Source organism: Pelmatolapia mariae, linkage group LG6 (assembly GCF_036321145.2).
Source record: "Pelmatolapia mariae isolate MD_Pm_ZW linkage group LG6, Pm_UMD_F_2, whole genome shotgun sequence".
NCBI lineage: Eukaryota > Metazoa > Chordata > Actinopteri > Cichliformes > Cichlidae > Pelmatolapia > Pelmatolapia mariae.
The window spans coordinates 20,177,387-20,203,827 of record NC_086232.1 but is presented as its reverse complement, the minus strand read 5'-3'; the positions used below and the strand labels follow the sequence as shown (position 1 = coordinate 20,203,827).

General features: G+C 40.0%; 2 protein-coding genes across 6 annotated transcripts in view; one reads left to right on the top strand and one right to left on the bottom strand.

Annotated features, from left to right (window-relative positions):
* The window catches only part of bnc2 (basonuclin zinc finger protein 2), a 162,957-nt gene extending 150,968 nt beyond the window's left edge, over positions 1-11,989 (bottom strand). For all 3 annotated transcript variants that reach the window (XM_063475231.1, XM_063475233.1, XM_063475234.1), the window contains exon 1: positions 11,745-11,989. In XM_063475231.1, coding sequence (XP_063331301.1) covers positions 11,745-11,747 — 3 coding nt within the window. In that variant the 5' untranslated portion in view covers positions 11,748-11,989. The remainder of the gene's footprint in view (positions 1-11,744) is intronic.
* Positions 11,990-23,510: 11,521 nt separating this feature from the next.
* The window catches only part of cntln (centlein, centrosomal protein), an 87,994-nt gene continuing 85,063 nt past the window's right edge, over positions 23,511-26,441 (top strand). For 2 of the 3 annotated variants that reach the window (XM_063476152.1, XM_063476150.1), the window contains exons 1-2: positions 23,676-23,783; positions 24,099-24,187. In XM_063476152.1, coding sequence (XP_063332222.1) covers positions 24,107-24,187 — 81 coding nt within the window. In that variant the 5' untranslated portion in view covers positions 23,676-23,783; positions 24,099-24,106. Of the gene's footprint in view, positions 23,608-23,675; positions 23,784-24,098; positions 24,188-26,441 lie in introns of those variants that run through there. The other variant, XM_063476151.1, reaches the window with a different exon arrangement.

Sequence of the window (26,441 nt, the reverse complement as noted above, 5' to 3'; positions counted from 1 at the left end):
CCAGGATACTTTGAAAACTTCTTCCCACCTCACATTGTAATTCCTTTGAAAAATAGTTTAAAACTCAGCTGAAATGTGCTACAAGAAAGGACCACCAAACAAAGACCACAGTCAAAGCCACTGAGTGCATTTCTATCGCGGCCAAGGGCAAACACTTCTCTTGAGAAGGAACATGAAGTTCCAAGGAAATATTGTCCCTAATTCAAAATGACAGAATAGAGTTCAAGCGCAGATGTCAAGATTGTTTTGAATTTGAAGAACAGCTTAAAATCCCATCAGGCACACTTTGATTGCTTAAAACAGCCAAAGCAAATTGGTAGCCCTGGCTTCAGCGCTTTCAAAAAAAGTTCCTCGCTGTCGACCGTGAATTCACAGGGTGTTTTAAATGGTGAGGTAGTGCTGACCTGGAGGAACAGCTTTAAGGCTGGAGAACTGGACACAATAACACCACCATCAATTACAGCCCTGAGAGAGGAAAGAGAGAGTCCAGTCAGAGAATTAGAGAGATGTGGAGCAGACAGGTGGATCGACAGCCTCCAGGCGGAGGGAGAGGGTGGAAAAAAAGAAGGATGACAGAGAGGACAGAAGAGAGACAGACTGCTGGTCGCTGCTCTAACTAAGTGACGAGATGAGGGTAAAGAAATAAATAAAGAGTCAGTCACACAGAGCGAGTGGTGGCCTCAGAGGGGGGGGGGGAATAGGAGCAATTGGGTGACAGACGTGAGAGATGGGCTTCATCAAGACTGCTGCCCGATGGTCAGGGTTCAGGCTGTTGCGCCATTGGTGTCCCTCTTTCTTCCTTTAGGGTCGGGGAAAATGTGCTTGTGTGTCAGTGTGTGTGTGTGTGTGTGTGTGTGTGGGTGCACATGGGCGTACTTGCTCACTCTCCAATGACATGTGAGCAATTCATCGCCCCCCTACAAGAGCGACCAATGCCTTAGCACACTACACCAGGCCCTGATCCATTTTAGCTAATGTATTACTGAAGAAGCATCACTGTCCACTGCTGACTGCGCTGGACTGACCTAAACACAGCTTTACCGAGCTTTGCTGAAGTGCATCGGGTGTTACTAGAGATGCTTCACAGCTTCCCTCACAGCAGATTCAGAAGTGTTTCCTGAGCGCGTCTGGAGTGCACAGTGAACAGAGCATGCCTTGGTGCATTTTGCGTAAAGTTTAGTTTGGTTCGATATTTTATAAAATTCATATGAACCTATGCGCCCCAAAGAATTTGTGGATTTAATAGCCTTGAGAATGGAGATTTTACAGTGTTACCTGAACCTGGCTAAATAAAAAATTACAGCAGACTGGAAATCTGATGAATTTGTTCTATTCCAACCCTGTGTCTGAGTAACTGCAGGGATGTGCAACTAAGCTGAAGCAGAAAATGTACTTTAAAGGAAATATATTTCATTTCATTTTCATTGGTTAAAATAATTTAACAAAATCTTGGCATTAATGCTTTAATATATATTTTGTCATTTCAAATAAAGTAAATAATGTATTTCCTCACATCTCCATGATACTTTTTAACTGTTATGTTTGCCATTGGCCACAAAAGAAATCCACACAGTGGCTTATACTGTGTTCTTTCATTGGGCCAGAAACACCTTTTTAAACTTGGAAAAGACCGTAGCTCTGGTTAAAATAAACACTTTGTTAAAGGACCTTTGTTTGAAGCTTACAGTAACAAACACACTGGAGACAAACTATGAACCGTTTGGAATTGCGATGTTGTTGCTTTTGAAATGGTTGCTTCGAAGACATCGATCAGGTCTCCAGGTCATAGTCAGTTGCGTTATTCAAAGTTACTTTGGTGATAAAATGGCAAAATGGCATAGGCGCTCAGCTGTCTTGCTTTTGCATAGGAATATAACCAGAATATAGCCAGTTGGCAACCAACTGTTCTCTATGCAAAAAAGGCTTATTGCAGATAAGTTCACTGGAGCAGACTGACTCAGATTGACTGCAGTGTGTTGGTGGATTTATAAAATGTATATAATTTATAAATAATTTGCAAACCTTCAACAATTATTCTCTCCAACCTGCCGAGACAGACTCCAACCAGCCCAAGACTTCAATTGTTTGGGGACAGGTTGCCTCCCACCTTGTCAAAGGTGGTGTGTTGCACACTCAGCCTCTGGTCGGTCAGTTGGTCACTGCAACTTACTGAAATCACTCGCCAAATAAGAAAGATTTCAAGGAAATCACTAGGGAACCACCAAGTTTTCCTAGCTGCAAGGAGGTCACTGACCATGTATCCATCCACCAAAATGTTCTCACTTTGCAGACCACTGGGGTGGCAGTAGCTCAGGGGGTGATTCAATCCCCGTCTGCTCCAGTCTGCATGCCAAATATCCTTGGACAAGTTACTAACCCCAAGTTGCTCAGATATATCCATCGGAGTATGAGTGTGTTTCAGTGTTACATAGAAAGAGCATAGAAAAAAGTGCTTGTGCCACTGGGTGTGATTGGGTGAATCAGGTAAGTTGTGCAAAGCGCTTTGAGTGCTTAAAGAGAGCAGAAAAGCGCTATCTAAGAACGATTTTATTTACCATTTACATATAAGTACAACCTGAATGTGTTTTGTTAAACAGCTAAAATAACAGAAAATTGTGTCATTTTGAATACAATAGATAGATGTATAAAGTGTGAATTCTCAAACTGATGCATATTCCTCTTACTTCCTCTCAGATGAAATGACACAAATTATTGTTGATAGACAATTTATTACTCAAACACACATTCTCTTTAAATTGCTTAGTGTGCAAAGAGCAGAAAAGTGAGGGTAGAGAGGAACAGAGGAGGAGAGTGAGGGAGACAGGGCGACAGACAGGAGAAGGAAGGGAATGGGGGAGGGCACTGGTCTGTCCTTCCTTGGGGACCAGACTGCCCCTCCTGCTTGCCCATTAAAAACAGAATTCCTCCACAAACTGTTTGTGTTTTCAGTCCAACTCCTCCAGGGTGCTGCTTGCCACAGCACAAGACGAGTGTCCTCTCCTTCTCCGGCGTCTCCCTGCTCTGCATTGTAGCTAACATTCCCTTCCCTGTTCTGCTGGAGACCAGTCTACTATCAACATGTGGCACATGTCCTTGACAAGTCAAGAGGACCCTTCACCATAGGAGTTGGGCAGCAGTGTCAACCACGCACCCCATATTTCTCCCTTTCCCCCTTGTTCTCCCTTACCCTGCCTTCCCTCATTCACCCTTCCTCTCTTAATATTGAGTTGCCAGGGTAAAAGGGGGCCAGAGGAATCTAATAACTGTGACAGTGGGGCTTTTTTGGCATTGTTCCTGAAGCTGTGCAGACACACACAGGGCTGTCAGCTGGCTCTAATGAAAGGTTAAATGAATAGGACAAAGTGACAGGAGGTACAATAAAGAAACAAGAAGGAGGAGAGAATGTGTATGCAAGCATGTGTCCATGTCTCAGTGTGACATTGTCTCGAGGGCGGCCTCCTTAGTAAGGAACAAGGACGGCCCCTCCACAGTTTTGCAATATTCAAAACGGATTGCTTTGCGACAGTGCATGTGCACTTTTATGTGACTCTGTGCCGTGTGTGTGTGTGTGTGTGTGTGTGTGTGTGTGTGTGTGTGTGTGTGTGTGTGTGTCTGTGCCTCTCCCACCAGGACACAGATGCAGAAGAGGAATTCCAGCATGGGGTTCTTTGATAAATGTTAAGGTCGCTGGCTGAAGGGAGGGATGGAGGCTGGATGGGGAGGAGTGGATAGGAGAGCGGGTGCGGTGGGGAAGAGGCAGAGGGAATGACGAGGGGGGACGCATGTCTCGTCTTGTGCCTCTCCCTGCCTGTGCCTTGGTGGAATGCAGAGTCACATGAAAGAGGCCCTCTTTCTCTCTCCCTCTCCATGAGACTCGTCTCTTGTATCTGTCTCAAAAGCGCCACTGTCCCCCTCCTGACACACTACCTGTCAGCACATTTCTCCTCCACTCCAAAAACACCCACAGCCACAAACACATGTGAAAACACACACACACACACACAATCATAGACTGTACATGCAGGCAGAAACACATACAGATGTGCCCTTCACACACAGTTAATGAGTGTCAAGTTTCCCTCAAACAGGAAAAGTGAACTAAGACAAACAAACACACAAAATCCTATCATCCTGAGACCGCTTAATTACTATGATTATCACCATAAATAGCACTTTTGTCACCAACAATCACACAGTAGGACTTCTAACATGTCATCCAGGTTTTTGGTGATGCGTTGCAAAGCGCGCTCAGCTCAAAGGGCTACGGCTTAGTCAATGAACCCTAAAAGATTGTGACAGAGATTAAAATACTCATACAGAGCTAAGTATTTAATGTATAGCATCAAAATAAATATTCTTTCCTCCCAAATCACAAGATTAAAAGACAGTACAAACTAATCACTACCTTGACAAGTCTACAGTTGGGGTGCACAATTATGGCCAAGATTATTTTCAGCCCTATATGCATATATATGGTTTTCTCTTTGTTAACATCCCATGTGCTGAATCTGAAGTATTTCTAAAGAATGACTGATGATCCACTTCCAGTGACAAGCTCTTCACCTTGTCCTGTCCCAGATATTTGCTTTTTTGTTTTATATCTGTCTTTTAATGTTGTGTTGCTCTTCCAGGCTAGTTATGCAAAACTTGCCGCTGTGAGGTGCAGGGAACAGCTGTGATTGGTGTATGCAGGCATGTGGTCAGGCACTTAATTAGGGAGTGCTTGATTTGTTTTTGCTTTGCATTCTATTGGCAGGGCATGCATTTTCAATATGGCTCGATTGCGGGGAGCTAAAGTTGTGACTGACATTCAAATTCGATTAACTATTCAGCCCTAAAGTATAATGTATAATTATTAAATATAGGTATATAAGTTAATTAGCTAGCTTGTATCGCTATCTATCTATCTATCTATCTATCTATCTATCTATCTATAATTACACACGTATTTTATCTGTAACAATTCCAGCTCCCACCAGCACATAATATTCTTTTGCCTTCAAAAAGTCAACACAAATGACTATTAAATAGATCATTTTCTGTTGTCACACTGTAAACACTACACTGTAAGCATATATAAGTTATTACTAAGAAAAGAGAACTGTTTGGGTTAAAATGTGCACTCTTTGACGTGGCTTTGTTTTGGATTCAAATTTCTGTTTCATTAGGGTCAGAGGTTATGGATTCAGTAATAATCACCTTGCCGCTGAGAGGAAAAGTGTCTTTCATACATGCACACATTCCACTGGACACATGAATTCATAAAAGCATTCAAAACGTAACTGAACACATATACAATGCACCGACATCCTTTGCTGATTTTTATCCAAAATCAAAGACATAATTCATTCAAGGCTAAAGAGTCCAAACTCTGCATTAAGGCTTGCTAATAGAAGCTAGATTATACATTCAGCCTACAAGGTTACTAGTGTGTCTGAAATATTATCAATATATTCAAGTGAGAATCATTGTCAGAAAAAAAGCCTGCCAAAACTAAAGTCTCGAAAAATCAAGGTGATTACGGCTCCCTTTGGCCCAGAATATATGGATTTACACACTAGTTAATACACACCGACAGAAACATACATACACACACACACACACACACACACTTAAGTTATCTATTTTTTTTTTATCTCACTAATATGAGAACTAAACAACATCCAGATGTAGGATACACAGCTGACTGTTGCAATAATGTGTTTTTATGGAAAAGGCAAAAAAGTACTTCCATATAACAAAAAGCATATATTCTGCCACATAACCACAGCTGCAATCTCAGATTTAACCATATGCTTGCTTCTTATGCTTGTACATTTAACTTAGGTGTAATAAGCTGAATGTAGGCCTTTAGGTTCAGCCTATGAACTACAGCTATTTGACATATTCAGTTTTTTACCTGAATAGTTATACATGCAAAAAACTATTACTAAGTAGATAAGATCCCAGAAGAAAGGCCTATGAGCTTTTTAGGTACAGGATTTCTCACTTTGAGTTAAATGGAAATTGTAATTAATGACTGTATCGCTCTTACACAAAGAAAACCACTTCTTTGTGAGTCACACCAAAGTATAACTGGGAGAACACCCAACCCTGAAGCATCTTGTTGCAACAACAGAACAGTTTTCACTATAAATACACTGTTGCAGCGCTAATATAACATCAGCAAAATGTTACAATCCTTGTAAGTCTCTGAAATCATATTTTAAACTGTATATGGTAACGTTGCATCCAGTAAAATCAAACGTGCTGGTATATATTTGTTTACTCATTGATACTTCCTGATGCTGACTATAAGAGTGATGATAGTGTCCAGGATTTACACAGTTATAAATTTAGTGAGACACGTGGTAACAAGTTTCAGGCTGTCACTGGTGCACACTGAACTATCACAAGATATAATCTGTCAACAAGGACTCGTGTTGTAATGAGCATAATGGCAAAAAATGAGTGACGATGTTTTACTCTGCTTAAATAAATTGTTAAACAACACTGGCCAAGTACTTTGAAACAACAAAATAAATAAAAAATAATGGCACAGTAAAATGAGCTGCCTCTACAATGAGTCTGTCATCTTTCCAAGAAGCTCCAACATCACCGTCTTGGATTCAGCTGTGAGGTTGGTGTAGCACCACGTGAACCAATTTTCCACTTGCTGCAGGTTCTGCTTAGATCTCTAGAGAAGTGGACTGCGATTGCCAGCTTCTCTCTAGAGAAGCAGCTAAATAACACTGAGGGATACCACAATAGCAGCCTGGCCAGCGAGCTAGCCAGTAGGGAAAACACAACTGGGACTAAATCCTGAAAACAGCAGAAAGAGGATTGTGCCCTGAGAAATAAATCTTACATGCTGTTGTTCCATTTCTAAAACACTGCATGGGGAGACCAAAGACCTTATAATGTGGACAATCATAATCTGGCATATGATCTGCTTTTCATATAAAATCACATAAATTTTTCATTAAAAAATACTCTGTGTAAGTTTTGCATTTTTAAAATGCATTGCTGCTGACCAGTTAGGCCCACTTCATCGCATCTAAGTCCATGGACGGACTCAAAAAACATTATGACGTGATCACATCACAGTCTGCATGACAGGGTAAAGGGGTGCAATGAATGTCAGCATATAGACACGGAGAGGTCCCAAGTCTACTTGATATAGTAACAGGCAACAAAAAGAAACCCAAAGGCACAAGTTCTCCTTTTTAGTGCAAAAACTGAACATGAAGTTGGTACACGATCTGGAATAGTGTGCAATTAGAAAAAAACATCAGTCAAAACTTTAAATAAGGCTGCAGCCCAGCAAAGGAGTTGCTGCATATACACTGGAGCATGTCTTTAGCCTGTCCAAGCCCGCTATTTTAAAACAATGATAAATGCCATTCACAGGAAGGAATAACAGTAGCTGACCAATAAAGATTGCTCTGGTGTACGGTCAAAGAAATCTGAAGAAGAAAATGCCTGGAATGAATTGTGGAGTTTACTTTGTCCATCCTTCGGTCACTACATAAACAGATTTTAAATGAAAGAATTCTGGATTGAGAACCAGAGGAATCATTTCAAAGGCTATTCAGGTAAAAAAAAAAAAAAAAAACATTGTCAGGCACAGTTACTAGAAAAAGAACTAGACACTCACGGCAATAATTCCAAAGTCAACATGCTACGTCTCAGTCCTCAGGAATTTTTCATGAGCCACCACTTATCTTGTCATATCAGATTTCTTCCACCAGCTTTTTTGGAGGGAAGAGAAAAGACACCTTTAGGGCAAATTATTCTCTTCTAATCAAATCACTCTGTATGGCCTGAGGAGATCTTTCCATCCCTTTTTGAGTCACTCGGGCAAAGGCCACTCATGCACACACCCAGAAAAAAAAAATGCACGCAGTCATTCAAATGAACACTCACTTATTCGCAGCAGCAGTTTGTCGTCTTTTTATCTGAAAGCAAGAAATGAGACTCAACAGGAAAATAAAAAATACAAGAAGGAACCGAGGAACAAAGCGGCGTCTGGAATTTCCATCGCAAGTGAAATCCCAGATTTTCTCACTCCCTGTTCATGGAACAAAATCGAACAACTTTATTCTGGAGTGCAGTCAGTGCAGAAGGGAGCTATAAAATATAAATTATACCACATAACCCTATACCTCCCAACTGAGCCATTTGGTTACAACTATACTCCTGTTCGTTACACAGGTCCAGCGTCTCTGCTATTTCTATAGCGTCGACATGAATTATATCCCAGCCCCACTGAAGAACGTATGGATTACAAGTGAAAAGTAATTTCCCTACCGATTGGACAGTTGCCACCAAGTGACACTGAGGTGTTTATTTTACTCAGTCGCTGGTAATTAGTTCTGGACAGAATCAATTAAGGCCACCCCAAATTACATCTGAAAACCTAAGAGTTATGACTGCGCCTCAGAGGGCAGGAAAATGTATTAGGGACGCTGCGCCAAATGTGTCCTATCGCAAATAAAGACAGAGTGAGTAAGAGGCTTCCACAAGCACTCAGTGTCTTCATGTTTTAGCACACAAGTATTCCCCAGTTCTTCCTGTTTCCTTACATTATTGCACATAAGAAGTTTTAACATTTAACATTCGAAATGAAGCCTGTAGAAAACAAAAAATGGGCATTAAAAAAATGAATGCATAGAAGTACAGGTATCAGGTTGCGGTTTGTAGCTCAGAGGCCGATTTTAATCTGATTAACTTGCCATTTCCAAATGTGATCCGTTTTGTCACCGCAGAGACAATACCATAATTGAGCAGACTGAAACTCTTACAGATATCAATCTGCGTGATAGTGTGAGACTAAACACATCTTAAATGCTTGTGTCATAACAGCTGTTCACCCTATTCATTACCTTTTGCTATTTATGTCTCCTTTTTTTTTAAAGTTAAGAATCACATGAACACAGACCAAATTTCATAATGTTTTCACGAAGGTAAGTGTGTGAAGATTCGGTTCCTCACTTTGTGTGTGCTGGGGTACGAAAAATGTAATTACGTCTCGCATATGTATATTGTTTTAAATCAAGTATGTCTCACGCTGTGCTCTTTATTAAATTAGGAGCCCTGCGATCCAATTTGTTTCAACATTTCACTGCGTCTCTGTTTTAGTCGCCAAAGCCCACAGCTTAGGTTCTGGTGTCTTGTTTAAAGATTTCCATCTTAAGCCATCCCTATGTATGTGGACCCCCCCCCCCACGCCCCCTTTCAAAATATTACCTTTGCTGTCACTGCCAAGACACACTATCAGTCACTCAAGAGATTATCGGTGATGGGAATGGATGGAGAGTAGCAGCGCCATATCGGTACCAGTGACCCACCTCTGAATAAATAAGAACAGTGCAACAATCCAGCTTTGACGCTGCTGAAGCATCGCAGAAACACTCGTGGGAGAAGATGGAAAAAGTGCTCTCTCTCTCTCAGATTTGCTGAATATCTTTACCTGTTAGCATGAGTGAAAGTGCATATTTCCTTTCATCTAAAATAAATGCTGTTGGTTTTTCTTCCTGATCCGCACTTACACATATTCCCCTTCACTTGTGCCTCTCTGAGGTTAAGCGCTGCACTTTCAAACACGGCCTCATTACTAAAATTGCACAGAAAAATATGTTGGGAAATTATGGTCAAGCAGTGATTATCTCTCTAAATTCATCAATTGAAATATAGGCATAAGCAGCTGCATAAATAGGAGACAGCAGCAAATGCATAAATGCACCGAGTGGGTTATCAGCAGAGTCTTTATGCACTTAGCACTCATTCTTATTAAGTGAGGAGGCAGGGAGTTAGAAAGTAAGAAAGCCGGGGGGAAACAGTGAGGATGGAGTTGGTGTGGAGGGGTGGGGGTGTTCTCGTTGTGAGGAGTAATCAGAGGAAGCCAGCAGGGGGGACAGGGAGGGTTGGTGGGGTCAGAGCAGAGCACCACTAAGCAGCCTTTCTCTTCATTAGCAGCCTCTCTAAGGGGGGGCGTCACAGGCCTACCTGTCCAGCAGATTATTGAACCGACTAACCAGTGGCACCCACCCCACACACACACACGCTCTCCCCTCTCTGATTCTCACAGACCCAGAGGAATCACGACCTAGCTGCAGATCCTTTGACAACTTTAACTTTTTCTTTAACCTCACGCAGCAGAAGTACAGGCTGGTGCAGAAGGGGGTCTGTTTCCTGCATATTAAAGGACATGTACGACGGTGTTTTTCTCTAATAATTTTTGTGGATTTTTGTCTTATAAATGTACTATTTTTTTTAATTGTTTCATTCAAAATATGCATTTTATCTGCTAAGCTGATTTGCTTCATGGTGGCTTTCACGCAGTTCTGAAAAAGTCATAATTATCCGACACAAAAAGCGCAAGACAGAAGCATTTCGAACATGATGAAAATCATTAGCAGCATTTTAACATCTGCAACTTATGTGGTAAAGGAAATGTGAAATTGAACAGATCCCCACTCGGTCTGGCTGAGAGACAGCAGCACGGAGATAAAAGTAATGAAATGACACTCCAGGAATGTAAATTGGCATTCTTCACTGTAGTAGCAGCACCAGCTCATGAAACATCCTTGACACACACGCACACTCATACCAGGCCAAAATACTGTTAGGCATTAATCTCGCACACATCTCACTGACGAAAGTGTGAAGGTACTTTTAAGTGGTAACATTCATCTCAGTCACCCTCATTGTTTCTCGTTTTCTACCCCTCACACACTCTCTCTCTCTCTTCCTCTCCTCGTCTTTTGAAGCGTTCAGATATGTCCAAACTGAAGTGTCTTAAGCTGACTTTGAAATTCAAGCTGGCCGTCTGCTTGTGTTTCAATGAGTTTGTTTTTATGGGTGAACTGTAACACAGGGGCACATAAACAGTGGGGGTGAACTAGTGTATTTGGCAAAAAATTTTAAAAACACACACACACTTTACAAACTCTTAAAATTACCTAAAGGTTTTGGCTGCGTTGACATAGCACAGGAAAACGTGTTTGTTCCTTAAAGGAGAAGGAATTGTGCAGAAAAGGTGAAGAAGGATTTTCAGAAGAGGGATTTTATGAGGCCTAAGAAAATTTACTTTCCAAATTTTAGACCCAGCTGAGGTACAATCAAGTGTGTCCACATTGATCTAAAACAACACACACCGTTTTTATGAGCCCGTGTGTGTCCTTGATGTATGAAGAAATTGCACTGAACTCCACTCCAATCAAGGCCTCAATACCAACTGGTATCAAAGTGGCTTATACATAAATATCATGTAAACACTTTAACAGTTACACAATTTACAGCGCCTGGATTTTTCCTGTCAGACGCCACCTAAAAGTTTTTAATTTGTCTCGCAGGAACAGAGAATTATGAAACACTTTCAGGCAAAAGCTTTAAATAATGACAAGTGAGGTTAGATTTTGTTAACTTACTTTTTAAGCCCCGTTTTTCCTCAGGATTTGAAAGGCTCAGAAACGCAACAGTTGGTGATTTTGTAAGACTCGGAGACGAGGAAAAGGTAAAGAAAAATGTATCTAAAAAGGTGAATACATTTTTTTCTATTAGTTTTACTGACAAATGTGGCAAATAAGTCATATGAAGCAAAGCAAACAGAGGGAAATATGTGACTTCAGCAAAACTTTTTTTTTCTTCTCTCGTCTGACCAGCAAACAAGTTAATAAAAAGTTACAGCTCCCCTGATTTGTCACACTGATGTGCCTAATCTGAAAAACTTCAGAAAGCACACGCAGAAAAATCATATTTACCATTGCTGCATGTTGTATCTGACAGACCCCGGGGCTCCTGGCACTTTTCAAAGTTGGCGTCCTCAAAAAAGTCTGATTTCGCCCTCAAGTGGGGAACTTTCTCCTCTTCAATCCTGTCCGATGTATATCTGGTGATTCACGCTCGGTTTTCTTTTCAGACTCAGCAACGATGTTTTTTCTTGACACTTCTAGGAGTAACACGGGGAAACGAGCGCTCGCTTTTTCATCCCGAGATTGAAAGCGTCCCGACTTGAGAGAAAAACGCGCGTCGTTTGGGTACGGGTCGGTCTCACGGAGAGGATCGCGCGACCACGACACTCTGTCGCCTCTCCTTTCCCCCAAACCGTAAACTGAAGAAATCAAGGAAACTGCAGGGATCACTGTCAGCCAGAAGCTGAGTTGTAACTGCTTGCCCTACCTTGATGAAAAAAAGAGAAAAAAAAAAGAAAAGCTTCCTACACTTCCCCGGTGATTTCCTTCTGCAGAGTCAGCACAGCGGAGAGCTGCGGATGGTCAGGGCTGGGGAGAAGGTGGCTGCTCTGTTGTGTTGGGTGAATTCAGATCAGTGTTTTACACGCCGTGTGTGACTGTAACCCAAGTGACTGCGGGTCCACGAAGCTTTTGTGCCTCATGAGTTGATTTACAATGTTGTGCCAGCATGAGGATTCGCTTCGTCGTGCAAGAAAAATGTGCCAAAAACCCTTAGCCCCAAGATAAGAAATCGTTAGAGAGGCGTATTAAAAGCTCTCAGTATTTGAGAAGCAGCAGTGATTCAGTGATATTTCTTTTCCTTCGTGTGCATTTAGATCATATATAGTGTTCTAGTCTAAATAATACCGCCGATTTTTAACAGTATTGTCAAAAAGGGGAGTTCATCAGATCAGGCTGAAGGAGCAATACATTAAACAAAAATAAATGCAAATGATTTTGAATGCTGTATCAGCTCTTTAGCGTCGGACACAGAATTTCATGTTATAACAAGAAATCTTCGCCCTTTTTTTTCTTTTTTACTTTCTGTTCTCTAAGGCAAACACACGTGCGACCCTGCGCTTGTGCGCGCGCACGCGTGTTTGAAGCAGTTTGAAATAGTTTCCGTTGTTGCCTACAGCGGGGATGTGACACTGATTCCCTGAGCTGTCCCTCAGATCCCTCAGAATTGGGCGTGCTCATTAAAGTTTCATTGTGCACTTGTTTTTATGATGATTTGCTCAACATTTGACTAAGACATCTCGAGAGTGAAGACTTGAAGGAGTGAGGGGTGTGTGTCTGTGTATGAGTGTGTGTCTGAGGGCGTTGTGTTAGTTAGAGGATAGAGTGGAACAGAAAAAGAGAAACATTCACTCTCATCGGAGTGACTGCCTGCCTGCCTGCCTCGGCTTTCCGCTGGGGTGAGAGAGGCAGCAGAATCCCAGGGCAGTCATTTCTATCAAGTCAAGCGTCTGGAAGCCCCACTTGCATGTTTGGTCAAGGGGTAAATAATAGATCAGGGATTAGGCTTGTGTAGAATTCATTCCAGGGTAACAAGCTACTGAGGTCCCAGGATATGCATATTCATTCCTTGGCCAAGGCCGTGGGAGAGCGAGGACCATATGCCTGTTTGTCAGAGGGCTTAGTTTGCTAATTAAATGAGATATTACATACTTATGTGAGCAACAAAACAAAAAGCCTTTAAAGGATTGTCCAGAAAAAAATTGTGCTTGAATCTATTTTGTGTTGACTTCAAGTGCTTTGAAGTTGCTTTAATTTGACTCAGGAAGTGTTTTCTATTTCGGAGTGTTGATTAACCGTGTAGATATCAGGAGCTATGGATGTGTATACAGAGCTTATCAAAGGCTAACATGATATTTTTTTCTTTGTTGTTGCTTTGCTGCCAAACTATCAGATGACGATAAATCTATGTTATGACAAACAGATGAGATAGTAAAGTTATGATAGTGAGTGTCTGGCTAGCCATAGTGTATTTTCATCTTCTCATTATTTTCTTACCTCATGATTTTTGGAACAATTGCACTTCTTTTTGGGTGGGCTGGATTCTATGAGCAGGGTCAAACAGGTCCTTGGCTTGTTACTTTGTCACTCAGAAATGACTGGCTAACAATATAAAAAAGTTTTAAATCTAAGCTCAGGATTATATGGCAAGCAATACAGGTAAGGCCATTAGAGGTTTGGTCTTTTTTCCAACACCATAATAAAAAACTTACTTTGTCAGCCTTTACATTTAACAATATTTACCCTAACCTCAGTCAAAGTAATGTTGTTGCCTATACCCTAACAACATTAAGATGCCAAATCACGACCTCTGATCCACATTCAACAAAAAATTTATGGGCCCAAAGTCAACAGCGACCACCTTCATGTGATTTGTTTACTGCCCTGTTTACCATATTCAAAAACCTCATCGGTGAACACAATTAACGGCATTTCACTGAAAAAGTGTGTAAACAGAGCTAAAAAAATGACTGACAGAATCAACAATGTAGCATTAGGATTTCAATAAGTTTATATTTGTGATAGGAACCACCAGCTTGCTATAGAAACCTCCTGTATAAAATATATCCTGACTTAAACATCCACCATCAATGGATGTCTAAACCATCAGGTTTAGACATCTAAATGTAAGTTTTGGATCATGGCATAAAAAATACAAAATTTAAAAAAGGTTTCATTTTACAACAGAAAAGCCAAAATATGAACATCAGCCCCTATCAAATCTGATACTGCATATGGGGCAGTAACTGATCGATATTGGCTTACCATACACGTCATTAACACTAAGTGGGAATTCATTTTAATGATACTGATAAACTGAGCAGTGTACTCACAAAATTATATGCATCACGTCTTCTTAGAGGTAACATCTGTATGTATATTTATGTATTATGCTTTTTATTGCTGTAGTTATTATATACTGTACCCTGACCACTGCCAAACCATAAATGACCATACAGAGTAGATAAATTTCCTTCTGTGAAAACATCAACTTACACTTCATGTATTCTGTGAAGACGACTAGCAAATTAAATTTTCAACTCATTAACATGTCCTGGGACGTAAATAGTGTAATCATATTTATTTTTAGAACAAATATAATGCATCTTTATTTTTATTTTTTTTTAAAAGACACGGACATACAATGTTTGCTGCAGGCAGCTTGATAGGGAGGAAAAGTATATGTTTATCTGTCGCTGTGACAGGATCCCACTGTTCATTAATTACCCAGCAGGACCGCCGATAATGAGCTATTGAACCTGCTGCTGAAGTGTTCCACCTCCTGGGATGGCCATCAGCTGCTGCATCGCATTTTGTGGATCCATCAAATCCACAGAGGTGCTCCTGTTCATTAAGTTCCAGTCACTAGTAAAGCACAAAAAGGTCCAGAAAGGTCACTTCAACCATCCCCAAGAAAACCCAAGAGTTTTCAAAGGACTGGCTCTCACTGTAAGTTTTCTTCAACAGTCTGGAGGCAGTTAATGACCTGAAGAGCTTTTTTCTATTTTAGCTGCTTCTTGTCACGTGATGTTTCTGATGCCAGATCAATACCCCATTCAATGAACACCTTATTTGGATGTCATCAGTCCATTGAATGGCTGTTATCAGTAGCCTTATACATCTGGTTGGTAGGTGCCTTCCTAAACCTACTAGTGGGCTCAGATAGCAATTTTTATTTCTACTAATCAATGATAAACTGCCTGCTGCATAATCTAATGTAGCATAATCAGATTACATAGAAGTCCTCTAGTGGTCATGTGAAGAAATGAAAGTTTAACTCACATTTTGCAGTTCCAAGTCATTTAAATTATGAACATTTGAAATATCTGCCTGCTAGTAGACATAGTAGAACACCTACTTTGTCTGATAACAAGTAGTCATTTAAATGTCTAATGGCTGTTATTCTCTACCAGACATTGTGTGTTACAATGATATGGCATCAAATTTATCTATGAACCTCAATTAACAGATTTGCCTTTGTAGGACTTCAAACATGCATGACCTGCTGCCTTTCAAAACTCAATCTGAGTTAACCTGAAGTCTTAGGCTTGAACAGAAAAAGGCGTCAAGACAGTTTCAGGTACTGGAGGTTGATCAAAAGAGAATTAAAGGGTTCGATGAGCATCACTGAAGTAAAATCGTGCCTTTATACTGAGATGACTTGGTATATCAGCCTCTGAGTTTGAGCCCTTCTAATTCACTGAGAGCGAAGCACAGGTGTTGGAAATAAGACAAATACTTTTCTCATCTAAAAGCTGTTTTCCAACTGGACAACATTTACTCAGGGCGATCAATGTCCCATGTCCTAGTCTCTTCTCTCATACTCAAGGGAAATATGAACTTAAATACAACCTCACCACCTTAATTTACCCTTTCACCAAGCAAAGGACAAGCTCTCCGGCAGCAGCCCAAGGGAAATAGTCTGACTCCTTGTTCCCACACATCCTGAGGGGTCTAACTGTGGGTGGAATGGCACTTTAGTTGGGTGAGCTGTTAGTGAGTGTGGCCCTGCAGTTCATGGCACTGTGGACGCACAGAAGCTCACATATACACATATACGACGCTGCCTCTGAGAGGTGTGTCTTGCAGATCAATTCATCCTTTATGAGTGCTCCAGTTTGTTAAGGGTAGGACCAGAAGGTCATCAGATGGGAGTCAAACAGACGTCCGCGTCATCTCTTTGGGGCTGGCGTTAGACATGAACAAGGGGGTTTGTGCGTACAGTATGTGGGGAGACGGGTGCTAATGGGGAGGGGAGGGCATCTACATCACATGCAAACAGGAATGCACATAATAGGAAAAGACAAAGTGTAAGGTTTATGGCAAGGGAAGGTTTTGAGCTTGAGTGGTCTGATTTAGGTGCACAGATATTGTCAGTCTAACGGCTGAAACAGGGGGAAAAGAAATGGTAATCAATGGTTTCTCTGTCCTGGGGTTTTGTAAGGCAGTCCAAGGTCTCACAGGATTCAGCATGAGGATGGCTCATGCTTGGGGTCAAGAGTGGCTGACAATTCTCCCACAGACTCCACTGAGAGAAATAATAACCCTCCTCAGGGCATCACTCGAACAGAAATGCGTACAAACAAGTCTTAAAATGTCAGCAAGTGGACATGAATTTAGTTTGCGATTTAAAAGATTTGTGACTTTGGTTTCAAAAGACACTTGGTGTGATAGCAGCTTATTATTATCTTACTCAACAAATAGAGTCATCAGCCGTATTGCAGAGTGACTGTTTCTCAAAGCCTTTACTGTAAACGCTCACATGTTGGAGCCTGTCTCATTTGTACGCAGTGGGAGTGATGTACTAAACACTGCGCAGGTTTGACATCCCAACTGGCATTTGTACGATCGATGTTCCTTTAAAGTGGAGGACTTGTGACTCTTTAGTATCTTTTGTCATCTTCTGCAGTTCTCAGGTTCTTTCTTCCCTCAGCATCAAAGCTAGGCCACATTAATGCAGGCAATATCCCCACTTACCTGAGGCGGCAGGCGGAGACTGTGCTTTCACAATTCTCCATGGAGTGTCATGTTTTTCCCCGGGATGTGCCTCTCTTCCTTCCTCTGTCAGCGCTGGCACACCAGGGCTTGTCATTTGGTTCTTGAATTTTTCATGCAGGTGCATTTGCATGATCACAATCCTGTGTCACTTCTTCCCCTGGTAGATTAAATGCTGCCTGGCACTTGAACTTCCCCGTGACTCAGCTGAGGCAGAACAGAGGTGAGACAAGCGTGCTTGCTGGGACTGTCAGTGCAAGAGCCATCTTGTTTCAAAAGGGTGGCACCTTACGGTTTGGCAATTGGCTCGCAAAGACAACTTAAACAAGAGTCAGTTTACATTTGCTACTGCAGTGCTTACATTTGTTGAGTCATACTCTGTAATGTCAAGATGTTATTGCGCTTTGGTTTGGTTTGGCTTGGTACATGATCTCAGGAACCCAACTATTTAATTTTGCTGTATGCGCTGACTGACACATGAATAGCTGCCTTTTCTTCTGTCAGAGCACCGAGTTTAATCATTCAATTAACTCTCTACAAACACCCCAGAGATCATGAATAGTAAGAAGTATCCTTTGAGATACGCATCTGCAGATCAATTTTAGTTCTCCGTTAAACTTAGAATTAATATTTTGAGGTGATTCATTTTCATCCATGCTTTATTTGCATTAAACAGCACTGAGGTTATTATGTATGTTATCAAAAGTAGTCTTATTTTTGGCTTTTTTTCTGGCTTTATTGGATTGATATAGTGAAGACTGACGGAAAGGTGGAAGGCGAGAGAGAGGGTAGGACATGCAGCAAAGGGCAGGGGGTCGGACTCGAACCCGGGCTGGCCGGCTGCTCATCCCACTGAGCTCAACTAGCGCCCATCAAACATAGTCTATGCAGAACATTCTCTACATGTATTATTCTTGGATGGATCATTGCTCTCCTATAAAGCAATTCTATGAGCAAATTGTGCTTTCAGTATCTACAAGCAATAGTATGTGCTTTTTTTCGGAAAAAAAAAAGAAAAAAGGATCCCGTTACTCCTACCACCCATGTACGTCCACTGACTTTATGGTAATTTATTATTTATCCACAGTTAGCTTTGAAAAAGTTGAAAGTTACAATGTGAACCCAAAAAGAATACTCACAAAAACATGAATATTACAGTGTTTCATATAAATTTTACCTAAGACACTCATAAAATTTGCAAGCTTATCTTTGGATCGTATAGATCCTGATCTGTATGAGGACACACATTTAGATAGTGGGTTAGAGAGGGATAGGACTACACTGCATTTATATATGCTTCACCTCTTGCAGTACACTTTGCATACAGTTTTATGCATAAAGAATACATCTTTTATGTATTTATGCATAGCGTAAGGAAGTAAAATCAAGAAAAGACTGCAGCGAGTGTGGAAATTTTTTTTATAAATGTAAATGCACAAATCACATAATTGGTTATTGTGAAACTGTGCTTGGCTTAGATCTGCTTTATATACCTGAGACAGTCTCAAACTCTGGATCTGGATTAATCTGTCTTTAGCAGTACAAACACCAAATAAAGGGCGATACTGGCTGCTTTAGATACAGGAGAGAGCAGCAAGAGACGCTGCCAAAACATGGTGGAACATGCCTGTGTACGCAACTGTAAGTGTCTGTAGCTAAATAATTTGATGATGAAAGAAGGGATAAGTTAGAAGGTAATCTTCCACTCTTCACTTCTTCTCTTAAATGTTCTTAAAGTAGCCTTCTTTTTCATAATTTGACCGTAGAGTAACCAAATCAGTTTCAGGGTTTCTCATAAGAGACGCTTTACCTAACATTTTGCAAGTGGTCGGTTTCGCCTTGAAGATTTTGACCTGCAGAAGAAGAAGCAGCCAGATTCAAAACTCTGCTGGTCACATGTCGTCATGATGACAGTGAGAGAGGGGCTTATTCACAGATACCATGTGTCAGTTTGTGTCTCTGAACAAGAAACAGGGGGCAGGCAGATGTTGCACATTATGTACCAGTCTACTGCCTCTAAAATTGTTCTGCAAATGAGGATCTTAATGAGAGGCAGTGTTTGTGGGTCAAGGAACAGCCTAATCATACTAAGTCAATTGCATCTTTTCTCTTTGTGTGTGTGTGTGTGTATGCAAGTGTGTGTGGTTGTGCGTGTGCATGCATGCATGGGTGTGAGTGTGGAGCAGTGAGCAGATGAACCAACATTTGTCTGACTCAAGAGGAGAGCCAGTCATCATATTTCTTCATTTCCCTCTCTCACCCTGTGCTCCAAATCTGGCTGGACACTTAAGTACATTAGCCACACAATATGGAGTTGTCTTGTCTCACCAGCAAAAAACAGATGTCAAACACATGTCTTTGTTCATTTTCCTTTACCCTCCCTTTGCTTATGTTCAGCTCTCAAAACTCCCACTATAGAGTCGAGAATCATTGGGCACACTGTCTCGAACCTTACAGCGGCTCATTAAAACTGAAGACATGGATAAATATCAACAGGAGTAAGTACCTATTTTAAAAGGAAAACAATAACTGTATCTGCCAAATACAAATAAAGATCAATATCAAATTTCCATGTCATTTTTCTTTGCCATCGTGTGTGGTTGCTCAGGTTGTTCAAACTGGGGATTTATAGCTGAACAAAGCAGTGCTTACAGACACAGAGGAACCTTCATGTTATATAGAATACATGTGTGTGTGTGTCTGTGTAAGTGTAGTATCAAGAGACACCCATCTGTACTTTAAAACTATGTTTGAAGAGTCCTGTGTGCTTAAAAATAATATTAATATGAACATCACTACATCATGTGGACATGGTTTTTTTTTTTTTTTTACCTCCATTCCTTTCTTTCTAAAAAGTAAACCTAGGACCTATCCAAGGACCTCCTCTGTCTGTTTGGAGCTTTAGCCAATCTCGGTAATTTCAAAATAATTATTAACTAATGCTTTAACATACAGCTGTAACATTAAACTGAATTATTCTTGACTAATTGCACAAACCATCATGTTATACTGTAGAATAAAGACAACTTCATATTCATAAATGAACAAGAGTCAGCAGATGTAAAGGTATTCAAGTTAAATCTGTGATTATAATATAAAAAACACTGTTACATCCAGTTTATATTAATCTTCATTTGCTCAAACACAAGATATTGTGCATTTTCCAAAAAATATTTTCATTGTATCCAGCAAATTTTCTCAGCAAGGTTATTATAATAAAAAATAAAACTAAACAAAAAACTCTGGTGATAGTTTCACTCTAAGTATAAAAGTTAGTGAACTAAAATAAAAATAAAAATTTCTGAAAAAACGGCTCTAACTTAAAAAACTAACTTGCAAAACTGACTAAAATATCAGAAGTCACAAAGTTAAACAAAATCGAATAATTTGACAGTCAAATCTAGAGTAAAACTTCGAATAACTTAAAACTTCAAAAGAAAAAAATCAACTTGGAAAATTAAAATTGAATAAGTTTAAACTTAAAATAAAATAAAATATAGTGGAAATATCCCTAGTTTTAGTCTTTGGTAAAAAGATCTGGTAAAATTTGTTACCACAGCCTGCCTGATGAGGCTTTGACAGACATCTTTAGTGAGACTTTGGTTTTCTGCAATACTGTGAGTCACCTGTGTTCAAAAGGTGTAGCATTTTTTAACTTTTAAATTAGTGCTGTCAGCATTAATCTCGTTAATGACGTTAACGACATTAATGACAAGTTAGCGCGGATCGCCCCGTGCGTGTGGCTGCCCGGCGCTAACACGTTAGCAAGCTAACCGTGCTAACGCATTGACGCCGTGCAGCCCCATGCACGGCCCGATCCACACTAACTCGCTAACGGAGATTTGCTGCGTTTTAGCGGTTATAGCATTAACATCATTTAACGAGATTAATGCTGACAGCAGTATTTTAAATATGCACCATATCTACATGATATAAATTAAAAATTACTTAAATTAACACTGAAACTAACAAAAACTAAACACGTTTCAAACAATAAACTGAAATGACAAAATCCATTCTGAAAACTATCCTTTTTTAGGGGAGCTCAAGTACCCCTAAATTCATGAATTGCTTGCCTAAAAGTATCTATAGTAACATTAGTAATAATCAGGCATTTTAGTATTATTTTCTGAAATTGTCTGTTAATGTTATATTTTGACAAGTGGAGATGGTGCAGGTTAGAATGAAAATGGGGTTTAACGGTCCCGTGTTCTTGATGTTATGATGTTATAGCGCCGTCACGCAAAAACGCTGCTGCCTCAACAGCAGATTTACCGTTAATAAATAAGATGCGTTGGTGCGGCAGAAAAAAAAAACCCCAATAGGTTGAATTTCTTCACACAAAAGTGCCACATGTCCTGTGCTAATATGTGCTAATTTCTGTGACTTATAAAATGTCCACTTATTTTTATTTGTTCTCTGAATAGTGTTAGCTATTGTACACTACACAGCTAACCTTGTTAGCAAATTTTAGCTTTTAGCGACATAAATATGCTGTTATATATTGCACATTACCAAACAAGGAGCTGATGTACTTTTTTTTAGTTTGTTAAAGATTTGTGTTCCTATTCTGGTCAAATTTGGCTTTATTGTTTGTTTATAGTACAGCTTCAGTTCCAGCTGACATCAGCTCAAAAGGCTGTTATGTGTCACTGGATAAGCATCAGTTTATGCCTTTTTTTAGGTTGTAAATTGTGTTTCACTGTTACATTTAAGTTTTTGTTAGCAGCGCAAAGACAGAGAAGAAGATAGAGAGGAAGAGAAAGGGAGAGAGCAGGATGAAAGCAGCAAAAAGAAACAAGAGTGGACATTTAGTCAAAGTCAATACAAAATTGTAAAGCCAACTGGTGTAGCTCCTGTTTTGACCACATTCATTGATGATGACGTCACATAACTAAGCAGTGTGTTGTACTGATATCAAATGGAAATCCTTATAATAACGACTCTTATAATAATTATTATAAGATTTTTTTAATTGAATACAGTGCATTTGTATGTTATTATCAGTGCAAAGGAGTGAGGAGGATGGAAAGAGAGAGCAGAAAGACTGTACGTGAGCAGGAAGAACCAGGTGAGTAAATAGGCAGATATTGAAGTAAGATGGAAAAAGAATAATTGTGTTTCACAAAATATTTTTACATGCAATTCATAGATGCTTTGTACGCTTTTTCAGTAGCACGCTTAAAAATGCCCGTGGACATTCTAGACAGAACTTATTTATGTGAATGATAGCTTTTTAAGGGATTCATTGCACTCTAAACTTGGCTCAACAGAATGAAATTGATGTGACAGACTACAAATCTATTCTCCACTCTTGGAATTGGGGTACAGAATGCTTTGTACTGAGTCTGCACAATAAAAGGAGGGTTTTGTATGAATTAAAAAACTATATTGTAAAAGCAGCTCTTACATGTTTGCTTCATATCCATGTGTATGGACAGGGAGGGTGATTTTCTGCCATCTTTATTGAATAAATACAGCGGTTTATGATTCAGATGACTGCATGTGGTTAAGAGACTGAAGCAAAGTTGTGCATTTTTATCCTTTCTGTTTGCAAATAGTTACTTCTTACTTTGGAGAATTCTGGTCTGAGCCTTTGCCCCAGGTTTGATAACTAAATTGACCACCTTAAAACAAGTGTATAATATTGAAAGCTGTGATTATTCACTTTGAATTACTCTTAAACACTAGGCCATTTAACTAATTCAGTTGCTTTTGAAGGTAAGATTGCAATATGCACCCAGTTGAAATGTTGGAAAAGCATTGAGTGCATTTGCAGGCAGCATATTCTTTTAATATTAATTATGTGGCACCGTGCACATAACATGATGACTGGGGGTTGAGCCCCCCTAGAACTCTGAACCTAGATTCGCCCCTGAATCTCAATGAAAGTGACCTGAATTGAAAACAAAAATTCTAAGTGAAAAAGAAAAAAAAAATCAGAAAATACAAAACTATGAAATTATTCCTTTTTATAAATAGGGGGAAAACGTCTTACAATCGCAGTTCAGGAAGCTATCAGTGTGCAGCACTTCATTTTGGAAAACAAAAGAAAAAATGCAACAAACAACTTAGCGTTTTAACAAATCACAAAAAAGCCAATCAAAACTGACCCGCGCGTTCCCCTGGCTGATCCGATCTAGCAACACCCTTGCCGATCCCGATCATACTGCCATCTATGAACTGCTACTGTCGTGAAGTGACGTGACGGCTGTGACGCGAAGGGACAGAAGCGGAAAACAGCGGGCTTGTTTGAAAGAGGAAACCGTCTCCCTGGTTACTGACAGCCGCGTTATCCACACAGAAGTTTCATCTGGCGTTGTACAAAACAATATAACGGATGTACACGGGTGAACCCTTCAATTTCTCACAGTTCGAAGTATGTCGTGACGGTTTTTTCTTTCTAGCGCTCTGACTTCAGAAAGCTGTCAACACCAGAAAGAGTGTAACTGTTTATGCTTTACGTGGCTAACGCTAGCTAAGTAATCTCAATGTTGGTCTTCCTGGTGCTGCTGCAGGGTTGATATCTGCCTGGTTAGCAAGCGATCGAAATAGGTAAGAACTTATCAGTCCTCCAAATACTTGGAGGGCTGTCCTGGACGCTTGCTTATTTCTTCCTCAGTTCGTGGTAAAAACCTGGAACCCCAATATGCTAACATCACAAGTAAATACAAAGTCCCTGTCCATATGGTTTCAGTCAGCTAAAATCTTTTCCAAGTAGTTTTGTCAATCCGATGCAAAGCAGTCTAATCACATGTTGTTTAAATAGCTGAGCTGTGCCATGTTTGTTTTGATCCACTGCTGCAAGTTACTGAGATTTTTCTTTTAATATTTCATCACTACAAACCTTTTTCTTTTGCCTTCTTGCAGGTCTGAAAATGAGCTCCAAAGACGATGCTCGCACCCTGGTATTGGAGGAGCAAGTGAAGACTTTATCAGATGAGCTTTTGCAATGCCAGGTGTGTGAATGCGTTTTGTTTGGGGTTTTTGTTTTAAAGCCATGTACTGTATCACTGCTCATTGTACAATGTTGGATTTAGTTAAAAGTAGGAGAAAAAAACCCATTTGATTTCCCTAAAATAGTGATTTGTCCAGATTACTTGAGTATAACATCGTTACAACCCTTATCATTACATCACTGTTACAAACAAAGCATTCATTTGGCTGTGATTTCTACATAGCTCTTGTCAGTGTTAAAAAGTGTAACTCACTATATTAATCTTTACTTTATTTATCACTATGACTATGACTTTTTTTCAGACACAGTTGTCAGCACCTTTTACTCTCCAGGCTGAGCATTCATTTCTTTTCAATTCTCACTCTCTGCTATAAATTGTGGACCTTCATTAATTTCAAAATTAAGTAATTACTGTTAATTTGATCTCTGTGTGATGCATACCAGCCATGTCACCAGACTTTATTTAATATAAAATGAGGATTGATGGAAAGATAAGCATGAGAATATAATTTCTAGGTCTGTGAATGACTAGCAGGAAAACCACCCCTTTACAGGATGCTACTTGTGATTTTAAAAGAAAGCACATTTGACTGACTAGATAGGGCATATTTATCTCCCTCATACATATGTAAATGTCCTGATTATACCCTTAATGAATGTCTAGCACAGACAGGAAAAAGTGTGGAGGGCCCCCGTCAGATAATACACACATAGGCACGACATGCTCATGAGCAGATTTCCAAAGGCTTTCATGTTCACTTTGTGAGTCAGTGATTGAGGGAGTCCTTGCATACTCACCACCAGGTGGTGTCTAATAACATGAGTGAATTGATCCCAGCATTTCTCACTTTGTGTATCCACACCACCTTGATACACAGGTAGGCAGACAGCTGTGGGGTTCAGCAGATGAGGTGTTACATTTGAGTTTTTTAATAGAAGTAGAAATATAAACCACCTAACACGTTGGGCACAAACATTCGTTGTGCTGCTGTTTGTGTGTAACCACATGTGCGCCTGTTACCTTATTTATCCTCTGCATAAACTTTGGTTTGACTTCGGGAGCCAATTTTCAAGTGTTTATTCAGTGAGAGAACACAAAGGCATCAGAGTGGAGTGAATCCATGTATTAACGTATGTGATTAAATAAACAAAAGAAACATATTGTGTCTTCTGCAAATGCACCGGTAGTCAGTATGAGTAAGTGACAGCTGAAATAACTTTGCCGGAGACAAGAGGGGGAAAAAAATCCCCACGAATGTAATAAAAATGTTTATGTAACTGGTTTTGTTAACCTGGGGTTTATTTACTAGAGCTGTTTGTCGAATGATAGAGACGACAGGAAAGTGGAGAGATTTCTGTCAAAGGAAACAAACTTTTCTTGTTCACTGCATGCAGACTGATTATGATTATGTGGGTAATCATTCTCCAGAGGCCCATTCTTAGTCTTGCCTTGACACACCTTAAAAAAAGAAAGAAAAAGAATTATGTATGAGTGATGAAACAGTATGAAAGTCAGTGAATAAAAAGTGAGACAATTATTTGGCAAGTAAATTAATTTTTAAGACAAAGCAGTGTCATCTGATAATGTTAGTTTTGCAAATTTTCTCCATGAATTTTGCCCCAAGAAAATATTAGCCAAGCAAAACCCTCTCTGACATATAATTTTTGTAATACCGTGATTAGATTGTGTCTCTCTGGGTATTCCGGCTTCCACGGTTCAAAGACATGTGCGTTAGGTTAACTGGTGATCCTAAATCGGCCGTAGATGTGTGTCTCTGTGTCATCCCTGAGATAGACTGGCGACCTGCCCAGCTGGAATAGCCTCCAACCCAACAACCCTGAAATGGATAAGAGTAGGCCTTTTGCCTGCAAACTTTAACATTTGATTGCACCTTTAAACTTAAAAACCATTATAAAAAATGTTATTCTCACTTGTATTTAGGACTACGCGCTGTGTACTTTGTTCACTTCAGACTCACTTATATTGAGCTGACATGAAAGCCATCTTTGGTGGTCTTATCTGGAGTAGATCACTGATTCTGCATATCTGAGGACGTTAATATCTACCGTGCACAATTTAAATTGTGGCATTTGAATACTACTGATGTCTTAAGTCTCTTGCATGATTACTTCAGGACAGCCATTAACTACAAAGACACTCATCTGTCAGCCAGCAAATGTTCCTGCTAGACCATGCTAATTTTACTAATATGTGCTGAATTCCAGTGGCTCTCGCTCTCTCTCTGGTATGTTTA